The following is a 19823-nucleotide window of genomic DNA, read 5'->3' as shown; positions in this document are numbered from 1 at the left end:
GAAAAAAAGATATGATGGCTATTTCAGGGTGACTTAATGGGTGACTTAAATATAGTTTAATTAATTAGGATGGATTTTTTTAAAAGAAATGATATATGTACTGTTAGAAAGCTTTAAGTTAGTTTTGTATGTATAAAATGAGTCCTTTAAGTAATGCTGAATAATATTCTAAAGTTGGCAAAATATTACAGACTAGATTTGAAATTATAAATGATAAATTATTCCCCACAGGAAGGAGAAGCTGAGATGGTTAAAATGATTCTTTTATCCAAATAAGAGAATGTATTTAATTTTGGCTCTAGTTTGAAATTGCTTCTGGATTTTGTGCTTTGCAGTTTTTGTAAACTAGACAGGCTTATTATAGAAATGCTTGTATTTGCTGTGGTTGTAATGTTACTTCAACAGTGCCAAAGAGAGTCAGAAGTTGGTGTCTTTTTCTTTTTTTCTCCCATTACACGATACCCCCTCTTTTTCCCTTCCTCTTATTTTTCCATGTTTCTTTTTCTTTGTATTTTATACTTTGATAAATTAATTAAAAAGTTAAATTGAAAAAAAAAGAAAGAAGGAAGAGGGTTGCCACTGCCTGAGTTACTGCTGGTTCTGTCACTGGAAAAATCTGAATAAATCCCATTCAAAATCAAAATTATTGAGGTGCTGAGGAGGAGTATAGACATATAATAAGAACATATGCTTATCTCACTTTCATGTAGTTCACATGAATTTCATGTATTCTTATAAAAATTAAGACAAAAGAGAAACATACATTAAGATATCAAGCTATTGTTACTTAAATTCCAAAAGTTGGTAGAGAAATACCATAGATCCAGAAACTTTACAAGAAGCATATATTTTGAGGGGGGAATCACATTATCACAGAGTAAAATTGCTTTCTCTTCAATAGAGGGCAGAAGGAATCTCAGCTATAGGTGAGAATGTCAATTAGGATAACAGAGTTGGATTGTTGCGACATTGCATTTTAAGTACAGTTACATCACAAATTCATCCGTTCTAATATCTAAGGTTTTCTTCTAAAACAAAAGTAAAAACTTTCAACCGCCCCTTTATAGATTTTTTTTTTCCTTTCAATCATGTCTGATTCTCAGTGATTACCTCGGCAAGTCCTGGCAATTTTCTTGGCAAGGTTTTTTTTTAATAAATATTTTATTTTTATTTTTGAACAAACACAAAGAGACAAAACACACAAAAAAGCAAGGTTTTTAAGAAATGGTTTACAATTGCCTCCTTCCTAGAGCTGAGAGAAAGTAACTAGCCCAAGACCCCTAGCTGCCTTTATGCCTAAGGCAAGACTAGAATTCACTGCCTCCCACTTTCTAGCCTGATGCTTTAATTGCTATACCAAATTGGTTCTCTCCTTATGGATATCAAAAGAGAAATATTGTCAGCCTCGTGGACCACCCAATCACAACTAGATGATTTTATATCTAAGTACATTGACAAAATCTTGAAAAACTGAAAGTACACATTCCTCCCACATTTTCTTTACAAACAAAGAAATGTCTCATCTAAACTTCTTGATCTTCCCACTATCCAGCTGCTGGGTATGTTGTTTCCTATATGACAATTCAGCATGCTCAATTTTCAAAGCTGTTTTCCATATACCATTACAAATATTGAACAAAAACAAGCAATCTTAGTGTTCACTCAGGCTCATTACAATGACAATATAGCTAGATCAGAAAAAAAAGCCAATGCTTTAAACACTTAACATTTTTTGATAAAGAAGGAAAGAAAAGAGATATCTATGAAAATCTTTTCAGTTTGAAGGCTTTGTACAATGCTTTTTTAACTTCCTTATTTCTCAGACTGTAGACCATAGGGTTCAGCATAGGAGTGATTATCCCGTATAGCATGGAAATTATTCTGTCTTGTATGCCTGAATAAGAAGAAGTGGGACGAGCATAGGTAGCAATGGTGGCCCCGTAGAAAAGACTTACAACAATCAAATGAGAACCACAGGTGGAAAAAGCTTTGTGCCTCCCCTCAGTGGAAGGCATGCGCAGGATGGTAGAAATTATGTAGATGTAAGAGATCAAGGTAACCAGAAAAGCCCCACTTCCTATAATACCAGCAACAAGAAGAACAACAATTTCAGCAAAGTAAGTAGAAGAACAAGAGAGAGCCATCACAGGATGAAGATCACAGAAATATTGGTTGAGCTTCTTAGATCCACAGAAAGACAACCTAAAAGTCAATGAGGTGTGAATCATAGAATTAATTAAGCCCAATAGCCAAATTACAGCCATGAGTTGAATGCACCATTCTTTATTCATTATATTAGTATAATGTAAAGGACTACATATTGCCACATAGCGGTCATAAGCCATCACTGCAAGCAAGAAGATTTCAGTGCCCACCATATCAATCAGGAAGAAGAGTTGCAGCACGCAGCCAACAAATGATATTTTCTTGTCCTTTGACAAGAATATCTGGAGCATCTTTGGTACAATGACAGTTGGACAAAGGATGTCCAGCAGTGATAAATTACTCAGGAAGAAGTACATTGGAGTTTGGAGGTGAGCATCTGTTCCTATGGCCGTGAGAATAGCGCCGTTCCCTGCCAGGGTGGTCAAGTAAATCAGCAGAATCACCACAAAGAGGGCAGTCTGTACTTCAGGGAGATCAGACAGTTCAGTCAAGTAGAAGTCCATCAACACAGTTGTGTTGCTTTTCTCCATCTTTCTGGCAATCAGATTGAGCTGCAGGAGTACCTAAAATAAGACAACGCAAAAGAGGTTGGTTAAAAGAATACATATTTCTGAATTTTAGGGTATAGCAGAGATGCAGATTATCACCTACGTTTCTTCCATATATATCTGCAGACTACAGAGGGTAGTTGACAATTGGATGCTGGGAATAAGTCCACAATTGGGGGGAACACTATACAAGTAGACAGATAGTGTCTCTTTGTCTTTGTAAGTAGGATCAGTGTTAAATGTTATTACCTATTTTTATGAATGATGATGCCTTTGGAGGCTTTAGTAATCCAGAACCCCTCATCCCTTCATGGTCAATGATCAAGCATGAAGGAGTTAGAAATCATCTCTAGTTTTTCACTCCCTTTCTGTCATTTCTTATTCCTTTTCTGTGATTACTTAGATTATAAAAATCAGCATAAATGGTTAGTACTATAAAAATATTAACATAGGAGGAACAGATGAAGAATAGATCATTATTAAATTATAACTTTTGTGTTTAAAAGAGGCTTTAGTCACGATCTAAATTAACAAAACAGCATTGATAAAAGTAGTTATGGCTATAGACTATGAAACTAATATCTGACTGCAAATATTCAACCTAGAAATCCATTGAATGCAAATTCTTAATCCAGATTTAGTTCAGGAATGCATAAGAGAGTCAAATTGCTGCAGCAGGTTAGCTTAGAATTGCTCTTGTAATTCTATAAGGTACTTATCAGAAGGAGTGGATTAGTTTTATGACACTCCTACTAGCCTAGGATATACAAAGAAACCTTTTATACTACAAAATCTCTATTACTAGCAGACATAAATCAGTTACGGGTGTTTCTTTTTTCAAAACCACAAAGTTAAATGGGTTTCAATTCACCAAAAATGACATGAAGTATTAATACCACTTTATAATGCCTTGGTAAGGCCACACTTGGAATACTGCATTCAGTTCTGGCCGCCACAATGTAGAAAAGATGTGAAGACTCTGGAAAGAGTGCAGAGAAGAGCAACAAAGATGATTAGGGGACTGGAGACTAAACATATGAAGAACGGTTGCAGGAACTGGGTATGTCTAGTTTAATAGAAAGAAGAACTAGGGGAGACATGATAGCAGTGTTCCAATATCTCAGGGGTTGCCACAAAGAAGAGGGAGTCAAACTATGCTCCAAGGCACCTGAGGGTAGAACAAGAAGCAATGGGTGGAAACTAATGAAGGAGAGAAGCAACTTAGAACTGAGGAGAAATTTCCTGACAGTTAGGACAATTAATCAGTGGAACAGCTTTCCTCCAGAGGTTGTGAATGCCGCCACACTGCAAGTCTTTAAGAAGAGGTTGGATAGCCATCTGTCTGCAACGGTATAGGGTTTCCTGCCTAGGCAGAGGGTTGGAGTAGAAGACCTCCAAGGTCCCTTCCAACTCTGCTATTGTATTGTATTAATATAGTGCAAAACTATATTTTCAAAGCTGTTATTAAGCCTCCTGTAAAATCCCTTAAATTAAACCTTCCCATTCTGTAGTTGGAGATAAAATATTAAGAAATAAAAATGTCCTAAGGTTATCAGTTGAGATTTTGCCAGAGCTATGAATAAAATCTAGTATCTTCTGACATTGACTCAGGGCAAGTAATTCATTAAAGATAAAACTGTAGACAAAATAGACCCCCTCATTTTCATCTGTGGGCCTCCAAGTGGATTGTGCTGCAGTCTTAATATTTCACCATATGTCCATAAGAAAAATCCTGCACATCAAGGGGGGCACCTGAACATGGAAGATGACTTTAGATAATGTCTAACGGAAAAAAATTATTCTTCCAATAAAGTGAAGTCACTTGCCTTTATTGTTTGTTCTGTCTGTAACAACACAGTAACCACAGCATGAAGAATTTATGTGGAGTCAAGCAAAATACATGCATGGCTACTCAGGCATCACATTAACGATCATTGCTCCAATTATCAAAGTAAAGTCTTTGCTACCTCTTCCTTTTTATCAAATGCACATGTCAGCGTTAAGACAAAGAGTCTATTGAGGGACTCAAAGTTCCCCAAGGAATTTGATACCAGTTCGATTTGAGTCTCCTTGGAACAGAAGTTCAATTTGGTGGGGTTTTTTTTTAATACAACAGCATCAAAGTAGGAAGAGTGACTTTACACTACTGTTAATCTCTGAGAAGTAAATTAAAAAGGGACTTCCTGCCAAGAAAGTACAAATGGTATTGGATTATTCGTGATATCCATCTCCCATTTGTAGTAACTCAAAGAAGTAAACTTATTCGAGCGAACTTTGTACTTTTTTATTTTGTTTGCAATTGGGTCTGTTCAAAAGGTTATTTCTGTTGTGCAGCTCTAATCCATATCAAGCATCCTGTGTGTATATGTGACAATTTCTGTATATAGGTTTTAAATCTCCAGTTGTGAAAAGGGCACAAATGTGATAAAATAAGATCTTACCTATTATTGTTATATCCCCGTCTCTTGTCTTTAAAGGAAATTATATCTTTTTCATGGTAAACCAGGGTATGGACATTGTTAACCATTATAACAGAAAGACGATTATGTTCTGAGCTATTGTTCTGTGGCTTGCACAATTGCAATTTCTGCTATGCCTTCTAAATGGATTAAGGCTGGCACTCCCCATCACATCCCAATATTCAGACAATCTATTTCTGTCTTTCTTGATTTAAAAATAATATCTGGATTATTTTATATTTATCTATTGATTTTTTTAATAAGGAATATTGGTCTCTATGGGCCAAATCACCTCACAAGCTAGCTTTGTATAGCAAAATGAGATGGGGGAGGTCTATTGACATTGCTATCAGCTCCTACAGGAAATGTGGAAAACAAATCTAACAAATAGGTGTGAGGTTTTTTGTTTGTTGGTTTTTGAATGAGTTGAAACTGCTGCTGGTGTGGTCCATCAGAAGAGGCAAACAACAGAAAATTGGGAACCACAAGTGGAAAATGCTTTTCTCCTGCCCTCAGCAGAGTGCATGCGTAAAATAGATGAAATTATATAGATGTAAGACATCAGGGTAACAAGAAAAGAACCACACCCTAAAGTGCCAGCCACAAGGAGGAGGACAAGCTCAGGTAGATACATGAAAGAGTGGGGGAAGGGATGTCACAGTAATATTGATTATGTTAGATTGGAGGCTTGGCAATTAACAACAGCTCTTTATTGGTAATAACTATGTTCAATCCAGCAACTGCTTTGTCTGACAGCAGCCCTTTTATAGGGAGCTGTCAGACAGCTTGGCCAATCACCTTTGAGTATTTTCCCGCCGGATCAGAGGACCTTGGTGGAACCTACCATACTGGTTATCAGTATGTAACAAATTAACTTTTTAGAGCCAACAGGAAAGTAACATAAAGGTCAGTGGGGTAAAAACCATGGTATTTGTTTACCCTGTTAGCCAGGTCCCAGCTGCCGATTGAGCACATAGTCACTCGCTTATAATATTTGTGTAGTGTGAGGTCCTGTCTATCACCACATGGTGGTCATGAGCCATCAGTGCAAGCAAAAATAATAATAATTCAGGGCCTACCACATAAATCAGGAAGAAGAATTGCAGCATGCAGTCAATAAAGGATATTCTCTTGTCCTCTGACAAGAAGCATTTTTGGCACAGTGACAGTAGGACAAGGGGCATCCAGCAAAGCTGAATTACACAGAAAGAAATACATATGAGTCTGGAGGTGAGCATCTGTCACTGTTACTATAAGAATAGCCCCATTCCCTACCAGAGTGGTGAAGTTGAGCAGTAGAATCACCACAAACAGAGTAAGGTGCAGTGCGTGCAGATTGTCTCTACAGAGGACAATCACAGGTGGTCGGTGAGGCAATAAGGAATGAAAGAAGCTGGAGTTGGGACATTTCAGTACAACAGCTGAGTTCTATACAAGTTCTCAAACATGAGAGGCACATTAATCTCAGTTAATCCATAACTTTTTCACCAACCGTGTTAGTCTAGGATGGAAGAGATGTTAATATATCCATTCAAAATCAGAATTTCTGAGGGGCTAAAGAAGAGTATTAACATATAGTGAGAACTTATTCTAATCTCACTTGCATGTAGTTCACAATTTTCTTAGAAAATTAAGAACAGGAGGGGAAAATGCATTAAGTTAAAAGCCCCAAAAGTGCTTTTTCCAAGAGGCAACTGTACTTTCCTTCATCCAACAAGTGAAATGTCTTCAAAGAAAAACAAGAAAGTCCAGTTACCTCATGAAAAAGCACCTTTGCATGTCCGGGATGACTGAAAATCTCCATAGACATTAAGTTAAAAGCTGTTGTTATTTAAATTCCAAAAATTGATAGAAGAATACCATGGATCTGTAAACATTAAAACAAACATTTATTTTGAGTAGGGAAAAAAGCACATTTATTATTAAATATTAAAATTCTCTTCTTTTCAATAGACGGAAGGAAGCTCACTACAAGTGAGAATGTCACTTGGGATAACAGAATTGGACTGTTGCAACATTGCATTATAAGTACAGTTACATCACAATTTCATGCATTCTGATATTAAGGCATGGATGGTTCTAAAACAAAAACAAAAGCTTCAGCCAACCCTTTATCGATTATTTTTTCTTCCTTTCAATCATGTCTGATTCTTAGTGACTGCCTGGACAAGTCCCAGCAATTTTCCTGACAAGGCTTTTCAGAACTGATTTGGCATTGCCTTCTTCTTGGAGCTGAAAAAAAGGTAACCAGCCCAAGGCCACCTAGCTGGCTTTGTACCAAGGCAAGACTAGAATTCACAGCTTCTCAGTTTCTAACCTGATGCCTTAATAACTACACCAAATTATTTCTTTCTTTTACAAATAGAAAAATATTGTCAGCCTCATGGGACAAACCCACAATTAAATGAGTTAATTCTAATTATATTGACAAAATCTTGAAAGTCTGAAAATACATCCCCACCCCAATTTCCTTTACAGCCCAAGAAACAAAGGAGTGTCTTGTCTATGCTTCTTGCCATTTCCCACTATCCACTTGTGGGCTATGATGTCTCTTATCTGACCATTCTCTTGGCAGCTCTCTTTGCTCAGTCTTTTGCCCAAGATCTTTGCCACATACCATTACAAATATTGAACAAAATAGGCTATCATAGTGCTTATCTAGGTTTTTTTTTTAACAATGATATTATGGCTAAATTAGAGAACAAAGAATGCTTTAAACACTTAACACTTTTTGATAATTAAAGAAGGAAAGAAAAGAGATAAATATGAAAATCTTTAAAGTTTGAAGGCTTTGTACAATGCTTTTTTAACTTCCTTATTTCTCAGACTGTAGACCATAGGGTTCAGCATAGGAGTGATTATCCCGTATAGCATGGAAATTATTCTGTCTTGTATGCCTGAATAAGAAGAAGTGGGACGAGCATAGGTAGCAATGGTGGCCCCGTAGAAAAGACTTACAACAATCAAATGAGAACCACAGGTGGAAAAAGCTTTGTGCCTCCCCTCAGTGGAAGGCATGCGCAAGATGGTAGAAATTATGTAGATGTAAGAGATCAAGGTAACCAGAAAAGCCCCACTTCCTATAATACCAGCAACAAGAAGAAGAACAATTTCAGCAAGGTAGGTAGAAGAACAAGAGAGAACCCTCACAGGATGAAGATCACAGAAATATTGGTTGAGCTTCTTAGAGCCACAGAAAGACAACCTAAATGTCAATGAGGTGTGAATCATAGAATTAATTAAGCCCAATAGCCAAATTACAGCCATGAGTTGAATACACCATTCTTTATTCATTATGTTAGTATAATGTAAAGGACTACATATTGCCACATAGCGGTCATAAGCCATCACTGCAAGCAAGAAGATTTCAGTGCCCACCATATCAATCAGGAAGAAGAGTTGCAGCACGCAGCCAACAAATGATATTTTCTTGTCCTTTGACAAGAATATCTGGAGCATCTTTGGTACAATGACAGTTGGACAAAGGATGTCCAGCAGTGATAAATTACTCAGGAAGAAGTACATTGGAGTTTGGAGGTGAGCATCTGTTCCTATGGCCATGAGAATAGCCCCATTCCCTGCCAGGGTGGTCAAGTAGATCAGCAGAATCACCACAAAGAGGGCAGTCTGTACTTCAGGGAGATCAGACAGTTCAGTCAAGTAGAAGTCCATCAACACAGTCGTGTTGCTTTTCTCCATCTTTCTGGCAATCAGACTGAGCTGCAGGAGTACCTAAAACAAGACAGCACAAAAGAGGATTGTTAAGAGAATACATATTTCTGAATTTTAGGGTATAGCAGAGATGCAGATTATCACCTACATTTCTTCCATATATATCTGCAGACTACAGAAGGTAGTTGACAATTGGATGTTAGGAATAAATCCACAATGGAACAGAAAACTATATAAGTGGACAGATAGTGTCTCTTTCTCTTTGTAATTGGGGCTAATGATCAATGTTAAATTTTATTACCTCTTACTACGGGTCATGATGCCATTGGAAGCTTTAGTAGTCCACTCCCTTTCTATCATCTTTTCTCTTTTTCTGTGATTACTTAGATTATAATATTTATATATATATAAAAGTTACAGTACTATTTAAATATTAACATAAGATCAAGAAATAAAGAGCAGAACATTATTAAATTACATCATTATGTTTAAAATAGACTTAGTCAATATCTAAATTAACAAAACAACATTGATAAAAAATAGTTGTAGGGTAAATATTATGACTGTAATATTTGACTGCATATATTCAATCTTTAAATCCATTGGTTGCAAATTCTTAATTCGACTTTAGTTCAGGAATGCATAAGAGAGTCAAATTGCTCCAAAAGGTTATTTTAGAATTGCTCTTGTTATTCAGTAACGTTCCTATCAGAAGCGGCAAATTAGATTTGTGAAACTCCTACTAGTCTACCATCTGTAAACATTTTACCCTTCAAAATCTCTATTGCTAGCAGGCATGAATAAGTTACGGGTGTTTCATTTTTCAAAAACATAAAGCTAAATGGATTTCAATTCACCAATGATAACAATACAGTGCAAAACTATAATGTTTTCAAGGCTGTTATTAAGCCTCCTGAAAAATCCCTTAAATTAAACCTTCCCATTCTGCAGTTGGAGGTTAAACATTAAGAAATCAAAATATCCTAAGGTTATCAGATGAGATTTTGTCAAAGCTATGGATAAAATCTACTTTGTTCTGACAGTGACTCAGGAGAAGTAATTCATTAAAGAATAGAACTGCAGACAAAATCCACTCATTTTCATCTGTTGGCCTCCAGGTGGATTGGGTGGCGGTCTGCATATTTCACCATATATCCATAAGGAAAATCCTGCACATCAAGAGAGTACCTGAACATGGAAGATGACTTTAGATAATGTCTAATGGCAAAAAAATTATTCTTCCAATGAAAATGAAGTCACTTGCCTTTCTTGTTTCTCTTGTCTGTATCAACACACCACCTTGATGGTAAGGTAACAGTGTTCCATGTGCCTTCGGTGTATAGTCATGCTGGCCACATGACCACAGAGACTTCTTCGGACAGTGCTGGTTCTTTGGCTTTGAAACGGAGATGAGCACTGCCCCCTAAAGTCGGGAACAACTAGCACATATGTGCGAGAGGAACCTTTACGTTTACCTTATCAACGCAGTAACCACAGCATGAAGAATTTATCTTGAATCAAGTAAAATACATGCATGGCTACTCAGGTATCACATTGGCAATCATTGCTCCTATCATCAAAATAAAGTCTTTGCTATTCTTCCTTTTTAAACAAATGCAAATGACAGCATTAAGACAGAGACTATTGAGGGACTCCAAAGTCTCCAAGGAATTTGATACCAGTTGGATTTGAGTTTCATTGGAGCAGAAGTGCACTCAGACAAAATCTTTTTGAAACACAACAGCATCAAATTAGAAAAAGTTACTTTACAATGCTATTAATCAAAAGAAACAATCTCCTTTGAGTTAAAAGGGACTTTCTGCAGGAAAGTACAAATAGTATTGAAATATTAATGATATCCATCTCCAGGTTAACTGAAAGAATTACACTTATTCAAGCAAACCTACCACTTGTTTCCTTGGATTTCTTCAAAAGGTTATCACTGTTGTGCATCTTGATCCCTTCCAGTCGGGTTTCAGGCCTGATTACTCCACCGAAACTGCTTTGGTCGCACTGACCGATGATCTCTGGCGGGCCAGGGATAGAGGATTTTCCACTATCCTGATGCTTCTTGACCTCTCAGCGGCCTTCGATACCATCAACCATGGTATCCTTCTGCGAAGACTTGGGGAGGTGGGAGTGGGAGGCACCGTTTTACGGTGGTTCTCCTCTTACCTCTCTGACAGGTCGCAGTCAGTGTTGGTTGGAGGACAGAGGTTGACCCCTAGGCCCCTCAAATATGGGGTGCCGCAGAGCTCGGTCCTGTCCCCCCCCTCCTATTTAACATCTACATGAAGCCTATGGGTGAGATCATTCACTGGCACGGGATCAAGTACCACCAATATGCGGACGATACTCAATTGTATCTGTCCGCCCCATGCCAACTCAGCGAAGCAGTGGAAGTGATGTGCCAGTGCCTGGAGGCTGTTAGGGTCTGGATGGGAGTAAACAAGTTGGCACTCAATCCCGACAATACCGAGTGGCTTTTGATGTTTCCTCCCAAGGATAGTCTGGATTTTCCATCTATTAGCCGGGGGGTGAACGTTTACACCCCTCAGAGAGGATCCGCAATTTGGGTGTCCTCCTGGATCGGCAGCTAACTTTAGAACATCATTTGTCGGCTGTGACCAGGGGGGCTTTTGCCCAGGTTCACCTGGTGCACCAGTTGCGACCCTATCTGGACCGGGAGGCACTTCAAATGGTCACTCATGCCCTCGTCATCTCAAAGCTCGATTACTGCAACACACTCTACATGGGGCTGCCCTTGAAGAGTGTTCGGAGACTGCAGTTGGTCCAGAATGCAGCTGCACGAGCGATATCGGGTGTACCTCAGTACACCCTTGTTACACCTATCCTCCGCGAGCTGCACTGGCTCCCTATTAGTCTCTGGACGCGCTACAAAGTTCTGGTGATTAACTTTAAAGCCCTACATGGCATTGGACCTGGATATCTCAGAGACCGTCTCCTGCTACACACTTCCCAACGTCCGATAAGAACCCACAGGCTAGGCCTCCTCCAGGTGCCGTCGACCGGACAATGCCGACTGGCGACCACTCGGGGGAGAGCCTTTTCTGTAGCTGCTCCAGCTCTGTGGAATGAGCTACCAGAAGAGATCCAGACCCTTCCCACCCTCGTGGCCTTCCAAAAAGCCACCAAAACCTGGTTGTTCTGGCAGGCCTGGGGTTGCTGATTTTCTAATCAGGTTCAACCCCCAGTTAAACCAAATGTATGTGTTTTTTAAATTGTTTGTATTGTTTGTATTCTTCCCCTATGTGTTATTTTATTTCATTTCGTATTTGTAAGCCGCCCGGAGTCCCCCGGGATTGGGTGGCATATAAACTCATTAAATTGCTAAATTGTGAAATTGCGAATTGCAGCTCCAATCCATATCAAACATCCTGTGTGTATATGTGACAATTTCTATATCTAGGTTTTAAATCTCCAGTTGTGAACAGGATACAAACATGGTAAAATAAAATCTTGCCTATTATTTTCATATTCCCATCTCTTGTCTTCAAAGGAAAGTGTCTGCTACTGTGGTCCTTCATATATTGTTTCTTTTATTTTTGCAAATGTAACACAGAAAACTATTTATCAATACCATTTCCTCTGTACATTCTCTGCATTTCTGGCATGGCTCCAAACCACTGGAAATTGGTCCAGAGCAGTGGTGGGATTCATTTACCTTTGCTACCAGTTCACAAATGTGAGCGTGCTCATGCAGGTAACACAGGAGGTGGGCCGAGCCTCCAGTAGCCACTGCTACTGGTTTGCCTGAACCAGTAAGAACCAGCTCAATATCACCTCTGGTCCAGAGTTGCAGAAACTGAAAATGTCACTTCTTTTGAGAAGTTTTGCTGGACTTCAGAGCAGGTTTACTCAAAGGAAGTCAGACTACCAGAGAAAGAAATAAAAGACAATGTTCACTTCAGAAGGGGATAAGCAACTCAGCAACCCAGGAAAAACTGGGCACGGATAACTGGAAGGAAGTATTAATTTCCTGCCACAGTACACATCCTAAATAAATAAGTAGGGCATCTCATCACCCAACATCTAGTACATCTTTGGTACCTGAATGTGCCCTGTGGTGGAATCTTTGGGCATCCTGATCAGGAACAGCAATGAAGGTAAGAGCATATCACATCATTGGTCCTGTGAGAAAACCAATCTGAATTTCTGCAGTTGCTATATGGCTGGCCATGTGGGTGACACACCAATATGGTTTTTAAAAGTATCAGCTGGAACTTGGGGCTTTGTATTACGCCTAGTGTCAGTGATGATCACTGAAGGCTGGTTGGCTGTTCCAGCAGGCCTGGGGTTGCTGATTTTCTAATCAGGTTCAACCCCCAGTTAAACCAAATGTATGTTGTGTTTTTTAAATTGTTTGTATTGTTTGTATTCTTCCCCTATGTGTTATTTTATTTCATTTCGTATTTGTAAGCCGCCCGGAGTCCCCCGGGATTAGGCGGCATATAAACTCATTAAATTGCGAAATTGTGAATTGCAGCTCCAATCCATATCAAACATCCTGTGTGTATATGTGACAATTTCTATATCTAGGTTTTAAATCTCCAGTTGGGAACATAATACAAACATGGTAAAATAAAATCTTACCTATTATTTTCATATTCCCATCTCTTGTCTTCAAAGGAAAGTGTCCCTTTTTCATCTGTAATCCAGAGTCTTGTTGATTGCAAAACTGCACAATTTCCTTTTATATGGGTGAAAGTTGCCACCGCCTACTCTCCACCATTCCAATATTCCAGATAATCTATATCTGCCTGTTTTGGTTTTAATAAATCTATTATTTTGAATTTATCCATTGATTTCCTATAAAGGATTTTGGTGTCTGTGAGACAAACAGCTGTGACTACTTCTTTTGCTATGAGCTCCTAAAGGAAATGTGGAAAATAAATCTTAAAAAAAATACATACATGCCAGTAAATACAATTGATTCTTAAAAGAGGAACCTTTTAGCATAAAATTCTAGTGTTGAATGAATTTTGTTTTGTCTGTTTGAATGAATGAATGAATTGAAATTGTGGCTACTGTGGTCCTTCATAGATTGTATCTTTTATTTTTGCAAATGTAACACAGAAAACTATTTATCAATACCATTTCCTTCGTACATTCCCTGCATTTCTGGCATGGCTCCAAACCACTGGAAATTGGTCCAGAGCAGTGGTGGGATTCATTTACCTTTGCTACCAGTTCACAAATGTGAGCGTGCTCATGCGGGTAACACAGGGGGTGGGCCGAGCCTCCAGTAGCCAGTGCTACTGGTTTGCCTGAACCAGTAAGAACCAGCTCAATATCACCTCTGGTCCAGAGTTGCAGAAACTGAAAATGTCACTTCTTTTGAGAAGTTTTGCTGGACTTCAGAGCAGGTTTACTCAAAGGAAGCCAGTCATTTTTTTCCCCATGGGAGTTGAGCAAGCTATTGACTCAACATTTGTAAACTGAATTCTCTTATTCCAGTCTGCAGTCAATAAGCTTTCTTACTAATCGAGTTCCTGATGACCTCCTAAACATGTCCATGTTGTTTTCCTGGAAACACCATGAAAGTAGTTTATCACAGTCTTCTTCCATGTTTTGATTTCATTTGAATTTTTTTCTTTACCACTTAGTCTCAGCCTTCCACCCTTCTAAGGTCAGTAAAATGAGAACTCAGATTGCTGGGGATAATATGCTGATTCTGTAAACCTCCTAAAGAGTGCTGTATGGCACTATGAAGTGGTATATAAGTCTAAGTGCTATTGCTATTGAGGTCAGTCAAGGTCAATCTAATATTGGACAATCCAGTGTCATCTATAGTGGCATATACATATAAAACTGATAGTGGAAAAATATGGCATACATCTTTTCCAATTGGGACATGTAAAACTCACATAGTTTAATGTGTGCATAAGAAATGCAGTAGATATAAATTTATGTTCCTATATGTTTATTCTGCAACAATCCTCAAAAGAGAATACATTAGATTACAACATTTCAAAGTTTAAAATTTGAACAAACTTAGTATTAAAATGGACACACAACCAAGCATAATTTATAGCAAATATCTCCAGTATGTTTTCCAAATCAGCACTGAAAAGAAAAGAAAAATAGTAAAGTTGCTGAATGACCTTCTTGAAAGTCTTGAATAAGGTGCTCTGTCATATAGTTGTGGTCTCAAGATTGAAGTTACCTTCTTTCCAATATCATTTTAATCTTTTTTCATGGTTGCCATTGTGAAATAATCATATCAGTGAATGGGGATGGAGAAAAGCAACCATATCAGCCTGAAGGTAGGAGAGGCCCAAGTAGTCTACTCTTTGAGGCAAAATAAAATTTCCCCTTTTCCCAATTTTCTTTCAATTGTTCAAAGGCCCAAATGATCCTACAGAAGCTTTTGACTTTTTTCATCCAAGAAGAGGGGGAGGGGTAGTGCTTACATCTTGCTACCTAAGAAAGTAATTGTTAGTAAAATTGGCTAGCTTGATAAAAAATTTCCACCAGAAAAGGCCACAAAACAATTTACCAAAATGTTGCAAGAAAGTAAATCATATTCTGATAACATTTGAGTAGAGGGGATCCCAAACTCAACCACTCAAACAAACCTTTTGCATATTAAATGCTTTGATCAAAGCCCTTTTAACTTCCTTATTTCTCAGGCTGTAGATCATTGGGTTGATCATGGGAGTAAGAATTCCATATAGCATTGAAACAATTCTGTCTTTCTTGGGTGAGTAAGTGGAAGTGGGCCGGACGTAAGTCGCAATGGTTGTCCCATAGAAAAGGCAAACGACAGCCAAGTGGGAACCACAAGTGGAAAATGCTTTTCTCCTGCCCTCAGCAGAGTGCATGCGTAAGATAGCTGAAATTATATAGATATAAGAGATCAGAGTAACGAGAAAAGCACCACCCCCTAAAACGCCAGCCACAAGGAGTTGGACAAGCTCAGGGAGATATGTGGAAGAGCAAGAAAGTGCCATAATTGGAGGGATGTCACAGTAATATTGATTAACTTTATTGGGCCCACAGAAGGATAATGTAAAGGTCATTGAGGTGTGAATCATAGAATTTGTGAAGCCTGTTAGCCACGTCCCAGCTGCCAGTTGAACACATAGTCGCATGCTCATAATATTTGTGTAGTGTAGAGGGCTACATATTGCCACATAGCGATCATAAGCCATGAGGGCAAGCAAAAAAATTTCAGTGCCCACCACATAAATCAGAAAGAAGAGTTGCAGAATGCAGCCAACAAATGATATTCTCTTGTCCTCTGATAAGAACATGTGGAGCATTTTTGGCACAGTGACAGTTGGACAAAGGACATCCAGCAAAGATAAATTGCATAGAAAGAAATACATGGGAGTCTGGAGGTGAGCATCTGTTGCTGTTGCTATAAGGATAGCTCCATTCCCTGCCAGAGTGGTCAGGTAGACGAGCAGAATCACCACAAATAGAGAAATGTGCACTGCAGGGAGATCAGACAGTTCAGTCAAGTAGAAATCCTTTACGCCTGTGTTATTAGCCATTTTCATGCCAAGGAGCTTGAAGCAGAGATATCTAAAAAGAATGAAAAAAATGTAATTAAAGCATATCTTGTGTGCCCAACCTTTTCTTTTTATTTTTGCTATAGTTGGCTGAGAATCTTGACGCTGTTTCTCATTGAGTTATTTTTTTAAAAATCAAAATCAATTTCAAACCAAAGTTTGAGACACAGCAAAAATGTTATGGAGACCAACAAGGAGAATTATAAGTATAATGTACGGCTGGCTATACTTCTTCTATATATCTTCTGCCTGATGGTAGAAGTGCAAAGAGACACTGACTAGGGTGTGAATCATCTCTGAGTACCTTCCTTACTCTGATAAAGCAGCGAGATCTGGCGATGTCATCCAGTGGTGTTAAAAGAAATTAAAAGAAAATTCCAACATAGTTGTGGAGGAAAGAAACTTAGCCTTTATGTAGGACCAGCTTTGAGACCAGAAAGTACTACAGTGAGACCTACAATGTCCTTTGATGAAAGGATATATGGAAGGCAAAAGATAGTTCATACCAGTTGTGGGTTCCGGATCTCATTGCAACCTTTATGGTGCAGTGGTGCCAGGCGCTCACCACATACATGGCGCAGCACGCACGTAGCGCACGCATGTGTACTTACCACCAGTGACGCTCCAGCTTCTTGGCTCCGTGTGCGGAAGCCCTGATCAGCTCACATACAGGTAAGGAGGATGGGCAGGCAGGTGGGCCCTCTGGATCACCGTACCAGAATGGTACCTGGTGGTCCCAGCAGGCACCAGTATGCCCGTAGCGAGGCATAGCGATCATATCCCACCACTGGTTCATACGAAAACTCTCTGACCACTCAGTTCAAATCATATAGGGCTCAGTTGCATTCAGTGTCTAGCACAGGGACCGGCAACCTTTGGATGTGTAGGAGTTGTGGGTGGCCAAGAGCCTCTAATCAGGTCAATATGAGGATGATGCTGTGTAATAAGTTAAATCAGGGTTTTTGATTTTCTCTTCCATGCATTTTGGGAAGCATGTATTTGGGGGTTTTTTCCTTATAAATTATATGCAACCTGGTTTAGATGTATTTCCCATCTCAAAATGTCAAGAAATCATTCCATTGATAACTCTAGTCTGAGGCAGTTCTGTGAACTGAAGTGGGGGGGAAGGGAAATAAAGTCTACTGAAGATTCTGACCATTCTTCCCTTTTCTCTACTAAATCAAAACAGAAACACAGCCTTAATTTGCAATATGCCCATCAGAATGAATTGTAAAGCAAGGAATATATTCCAAAACACAGAATGGAATCAACCTCATCTTTCATCATACACCTTCCTCCCCCACACACACAGACACACATACACACACATGAAAGACTGCATATATCTCACAAAATGATTTTTGCAATACTTGATTTTTCTGGAAAATTTGGAGTCTGTGATTTTCACGTTGATGTTCCTTTTTTGATCTGCAAACATGGAATGTTGTATGCATGAAGTATGAACTTTGAATTGTTAATGCCAATTGTCATTAATCCCATTTATCAGAAATGCTGATTTGCCTTAAAGCCTTAATAAACACTGGAGAAAGTTGTAATTGCCAATAAAAATTCAGTTAAAATACAGGGAAACGTAACTATTATTTTTGAAAAGTCTCTTCTGGCATTAGAAAAGAACTAAGGCACTTCCACGTTGATTCCAATGCTACAAAATCAACACATTCATGCTTTAATAGATTCAATATTAATAAATAATGGTTTTGTATTATAACAAACATGTACTTCTTTGCCATTAATCCTATTTATACTCAACTTTTTCTCGATCTTTTAGCCAACTTTCTTAGTTTTTTCAGGTTCTGAGCAGACAAAAATGCCTCACCTACAAAGCATCTGAGCTTGAATAGTGGATATTTTCTAACATTTCTAAACACAATTTACAGGCTTTGTAGCACTCATTACGACATTACATAGCATATTTTAATATTAAAGTAGCAGCATTTTATCGTAATGTAAAATCAACAGAGACAATTTGAATTTAATCCAAAATCAATTACAGACTTTTTCATACATTCAACTAAGATCGCATCAGATGTCTTTTACTACATTTTTATGAATGTATAAATGTGTTGTGGTAACTGTATGGTACAGATGAACTAAAAAGACCAAACTATTTGGCATAGATTTAATATTTATAGCCTGAGATTAATTCTAGTGAAATTCAGAATGAGTCCAAGACAAGGTTGAAGAAGAAGAATAAAATCGAAAAACATTTCAAACTTACAAAAGAAAATAGGATGAGAATTTGGAACTAATCCAGAGTTCAGAGCAACTGGGATCTATTAATTATATTCTATTAAGACTTGGCTCTCATTTTTGCTGAAGCAAACGGATACATTTCCTTACCTTGTTCACTTAGCTCAACATCTTAAGCCCACAAACAAAATTGCTATCGAGAATGTGATTATTATTCCAGAAAATATAATGCATATTTCAAATAAATAAATATACACAATGCAAATTTCAAATATCTGATGCTAAAGGGTAAATTGCCCACTGCCCGTGTACCTGAAGTGTAATGTGACAGCAGTTTTCAGTTCTCCAGCTTATTTCAATTTATTAAAGGTACAGAAATCCTATTTGATAGAGATCTTCTAGCTTTAAACAAGAGAACACTAAGATAACATTGTTTAAAAATGATGCAGTGATGAAATCCTGCTATATATTTTGCATCTTATGTACTATAAAAGGAAAAGGCCCTCAACGGAATAGAACTAGGGAGAATCTGGATACTATCTAGGTTGTATGCAAGTATTGTATATATAATCCATACTGAAGATAGCATCTGGGGATCTGGGCCTTTGAGAAAATTAAAAAGCAAGCTACTGTTTTAAAACTTGCTAAACCATCTGGCGAATTGAAGTATTCTTTGGTATCAAGAGAATCTCAAAATCTTCAGTGGAGTATAGTTTAGGAATTAGTTTGAGCCATAACAACAATCAAACTATCAATGCATTGATTTTTGGAAAAGTTTTTTCTTTCTTTCAGTATAATAATACTTTATTTGTCAGTGCACAACATATGTACAATGAGATTGGTTGAGCTCCCTCAGTGCACACGCACCCAACACAATGCAACTCACAGTGAAGACAAAAAGTTCCTAGCCTAATAAATCATATTAACAAACACCCAGTCCCGTTGCACCAGTGTGAACAAGTTGCACATTGCTTTGGCCCTGCAATATGTATGTCTACATGTTGGTCCTAAAATCAGAACAAAATTAGTTTTTCAACATGGCAATTGCTCATTGGAAGATGGAAGAGTTCAGGTTAAGATAACTGTAATGTTTTCTCTGAAGGAATCTTATTCAGAAGTTGATGAAGTACTGGAAATGCTGCAGGCAAAGTAACTAAGGAATTCAGTTCCAAACTGTTGCAGACATGTGGTTTCAGCCTGGTTCCTTCAAAGCTGCAGAGCAAAACTGC

The 19823-nt window shown here is 38.2% G+C and overlaps 3 protein-coding genes and 1 pseudogene across 3 annotated transcripts; all 4 read right to left on the bottom strand.

The window, feature by feature from the left end:
* Positions 1-1760: 1760 nt before the first annotated feature.
* Positions 1761-2702, bottom strand: LOC116522330 (olfactory receptor 5V1-like). Its single transcript, XM_032237201.1, has one exon. It carries the CDS (start codon positions 2694-2696, stop codon positions 1761-1763), a length of 936 nt encoding a protein of 311 aa, XP_032093092.1. The 5' UTR covers positions 2697-2702.
* Positions 2703-5624: 2922 nt separating this feature from the next.
* LOC116504859 lies at positions 5625-7191 on the bottom strand (annotated as a pseudogene).
* Positions 7192-7948: 757 nt separating this feature from the next.
* LOC116521157 (olfactory receptor 5V1-like) lies at positions 7949-8878 on the bottom strand. The gene has a single exon (XM_032235855.1). It carries the CDS (start codon positions 8870-8872, stop codon positions 7949-7951), a length of 924 nt encoding a protein of 307 aa, XP_032091746.1. The 5' UTR covers positions 8873-8878.
* Positions 8879-15426: 6548 nt separating this feature from the next.
* Positions 15427-16371, bottom strand: LOC116504850 (olfactory receptor 5V1-like). The gene has a single exon (XM_032212071.1). The coding sequence runs from the start codon at positions 16369-16371 to the stop codon at positions 15427-15429; it is 945 nt and encodes a 314-aa protein (XP_032067962.1).
* Between the last annotated feature and the right edge of the window lie 3452 nt (positions 16372-19823).

This window comes from Thamnophis elegans, chromosome 1 (assembly GCF_009769535.1).
Source record: "Thamnophis elegans isolate rThaEle1 chromosome 1, rThaEle1.pri, whole genome shotgun sequence".
Lineage (NCBI taxonomy): Eukaryota > Metazoa > Chordata > Lepidosauria > Squamata > Colubridae > Thamnophis > Thamnophis elegans.
This window is presented reverse-complemented; position numbering and strand designations above follow the sequence as displayed.

Bases quoted from the DNA above. Each gene is read 5' to 3' on its own strand.
- LOC116522330 (XM_032237201.1), bottom strand. From the start codon at position 2,696: ATGGAGAAAAGCAACACAACTGTGTTGATGGACTTCTACTTGACTGAA.
- LOC116521157 (XM_032235855.1), bottom strand. From the start codon at position 8,872: ATGGAGAAAAGCAACACGACTGTGTTGATGGACTTCTACTTGACTGAA.
- LOC116504850 (XM_032212071.1), bottom strand. From the start codon at position 16,371: ATGAAAATGGCTAATAACACAGGCGTAAAGGATTTCTACTTGACTGAA.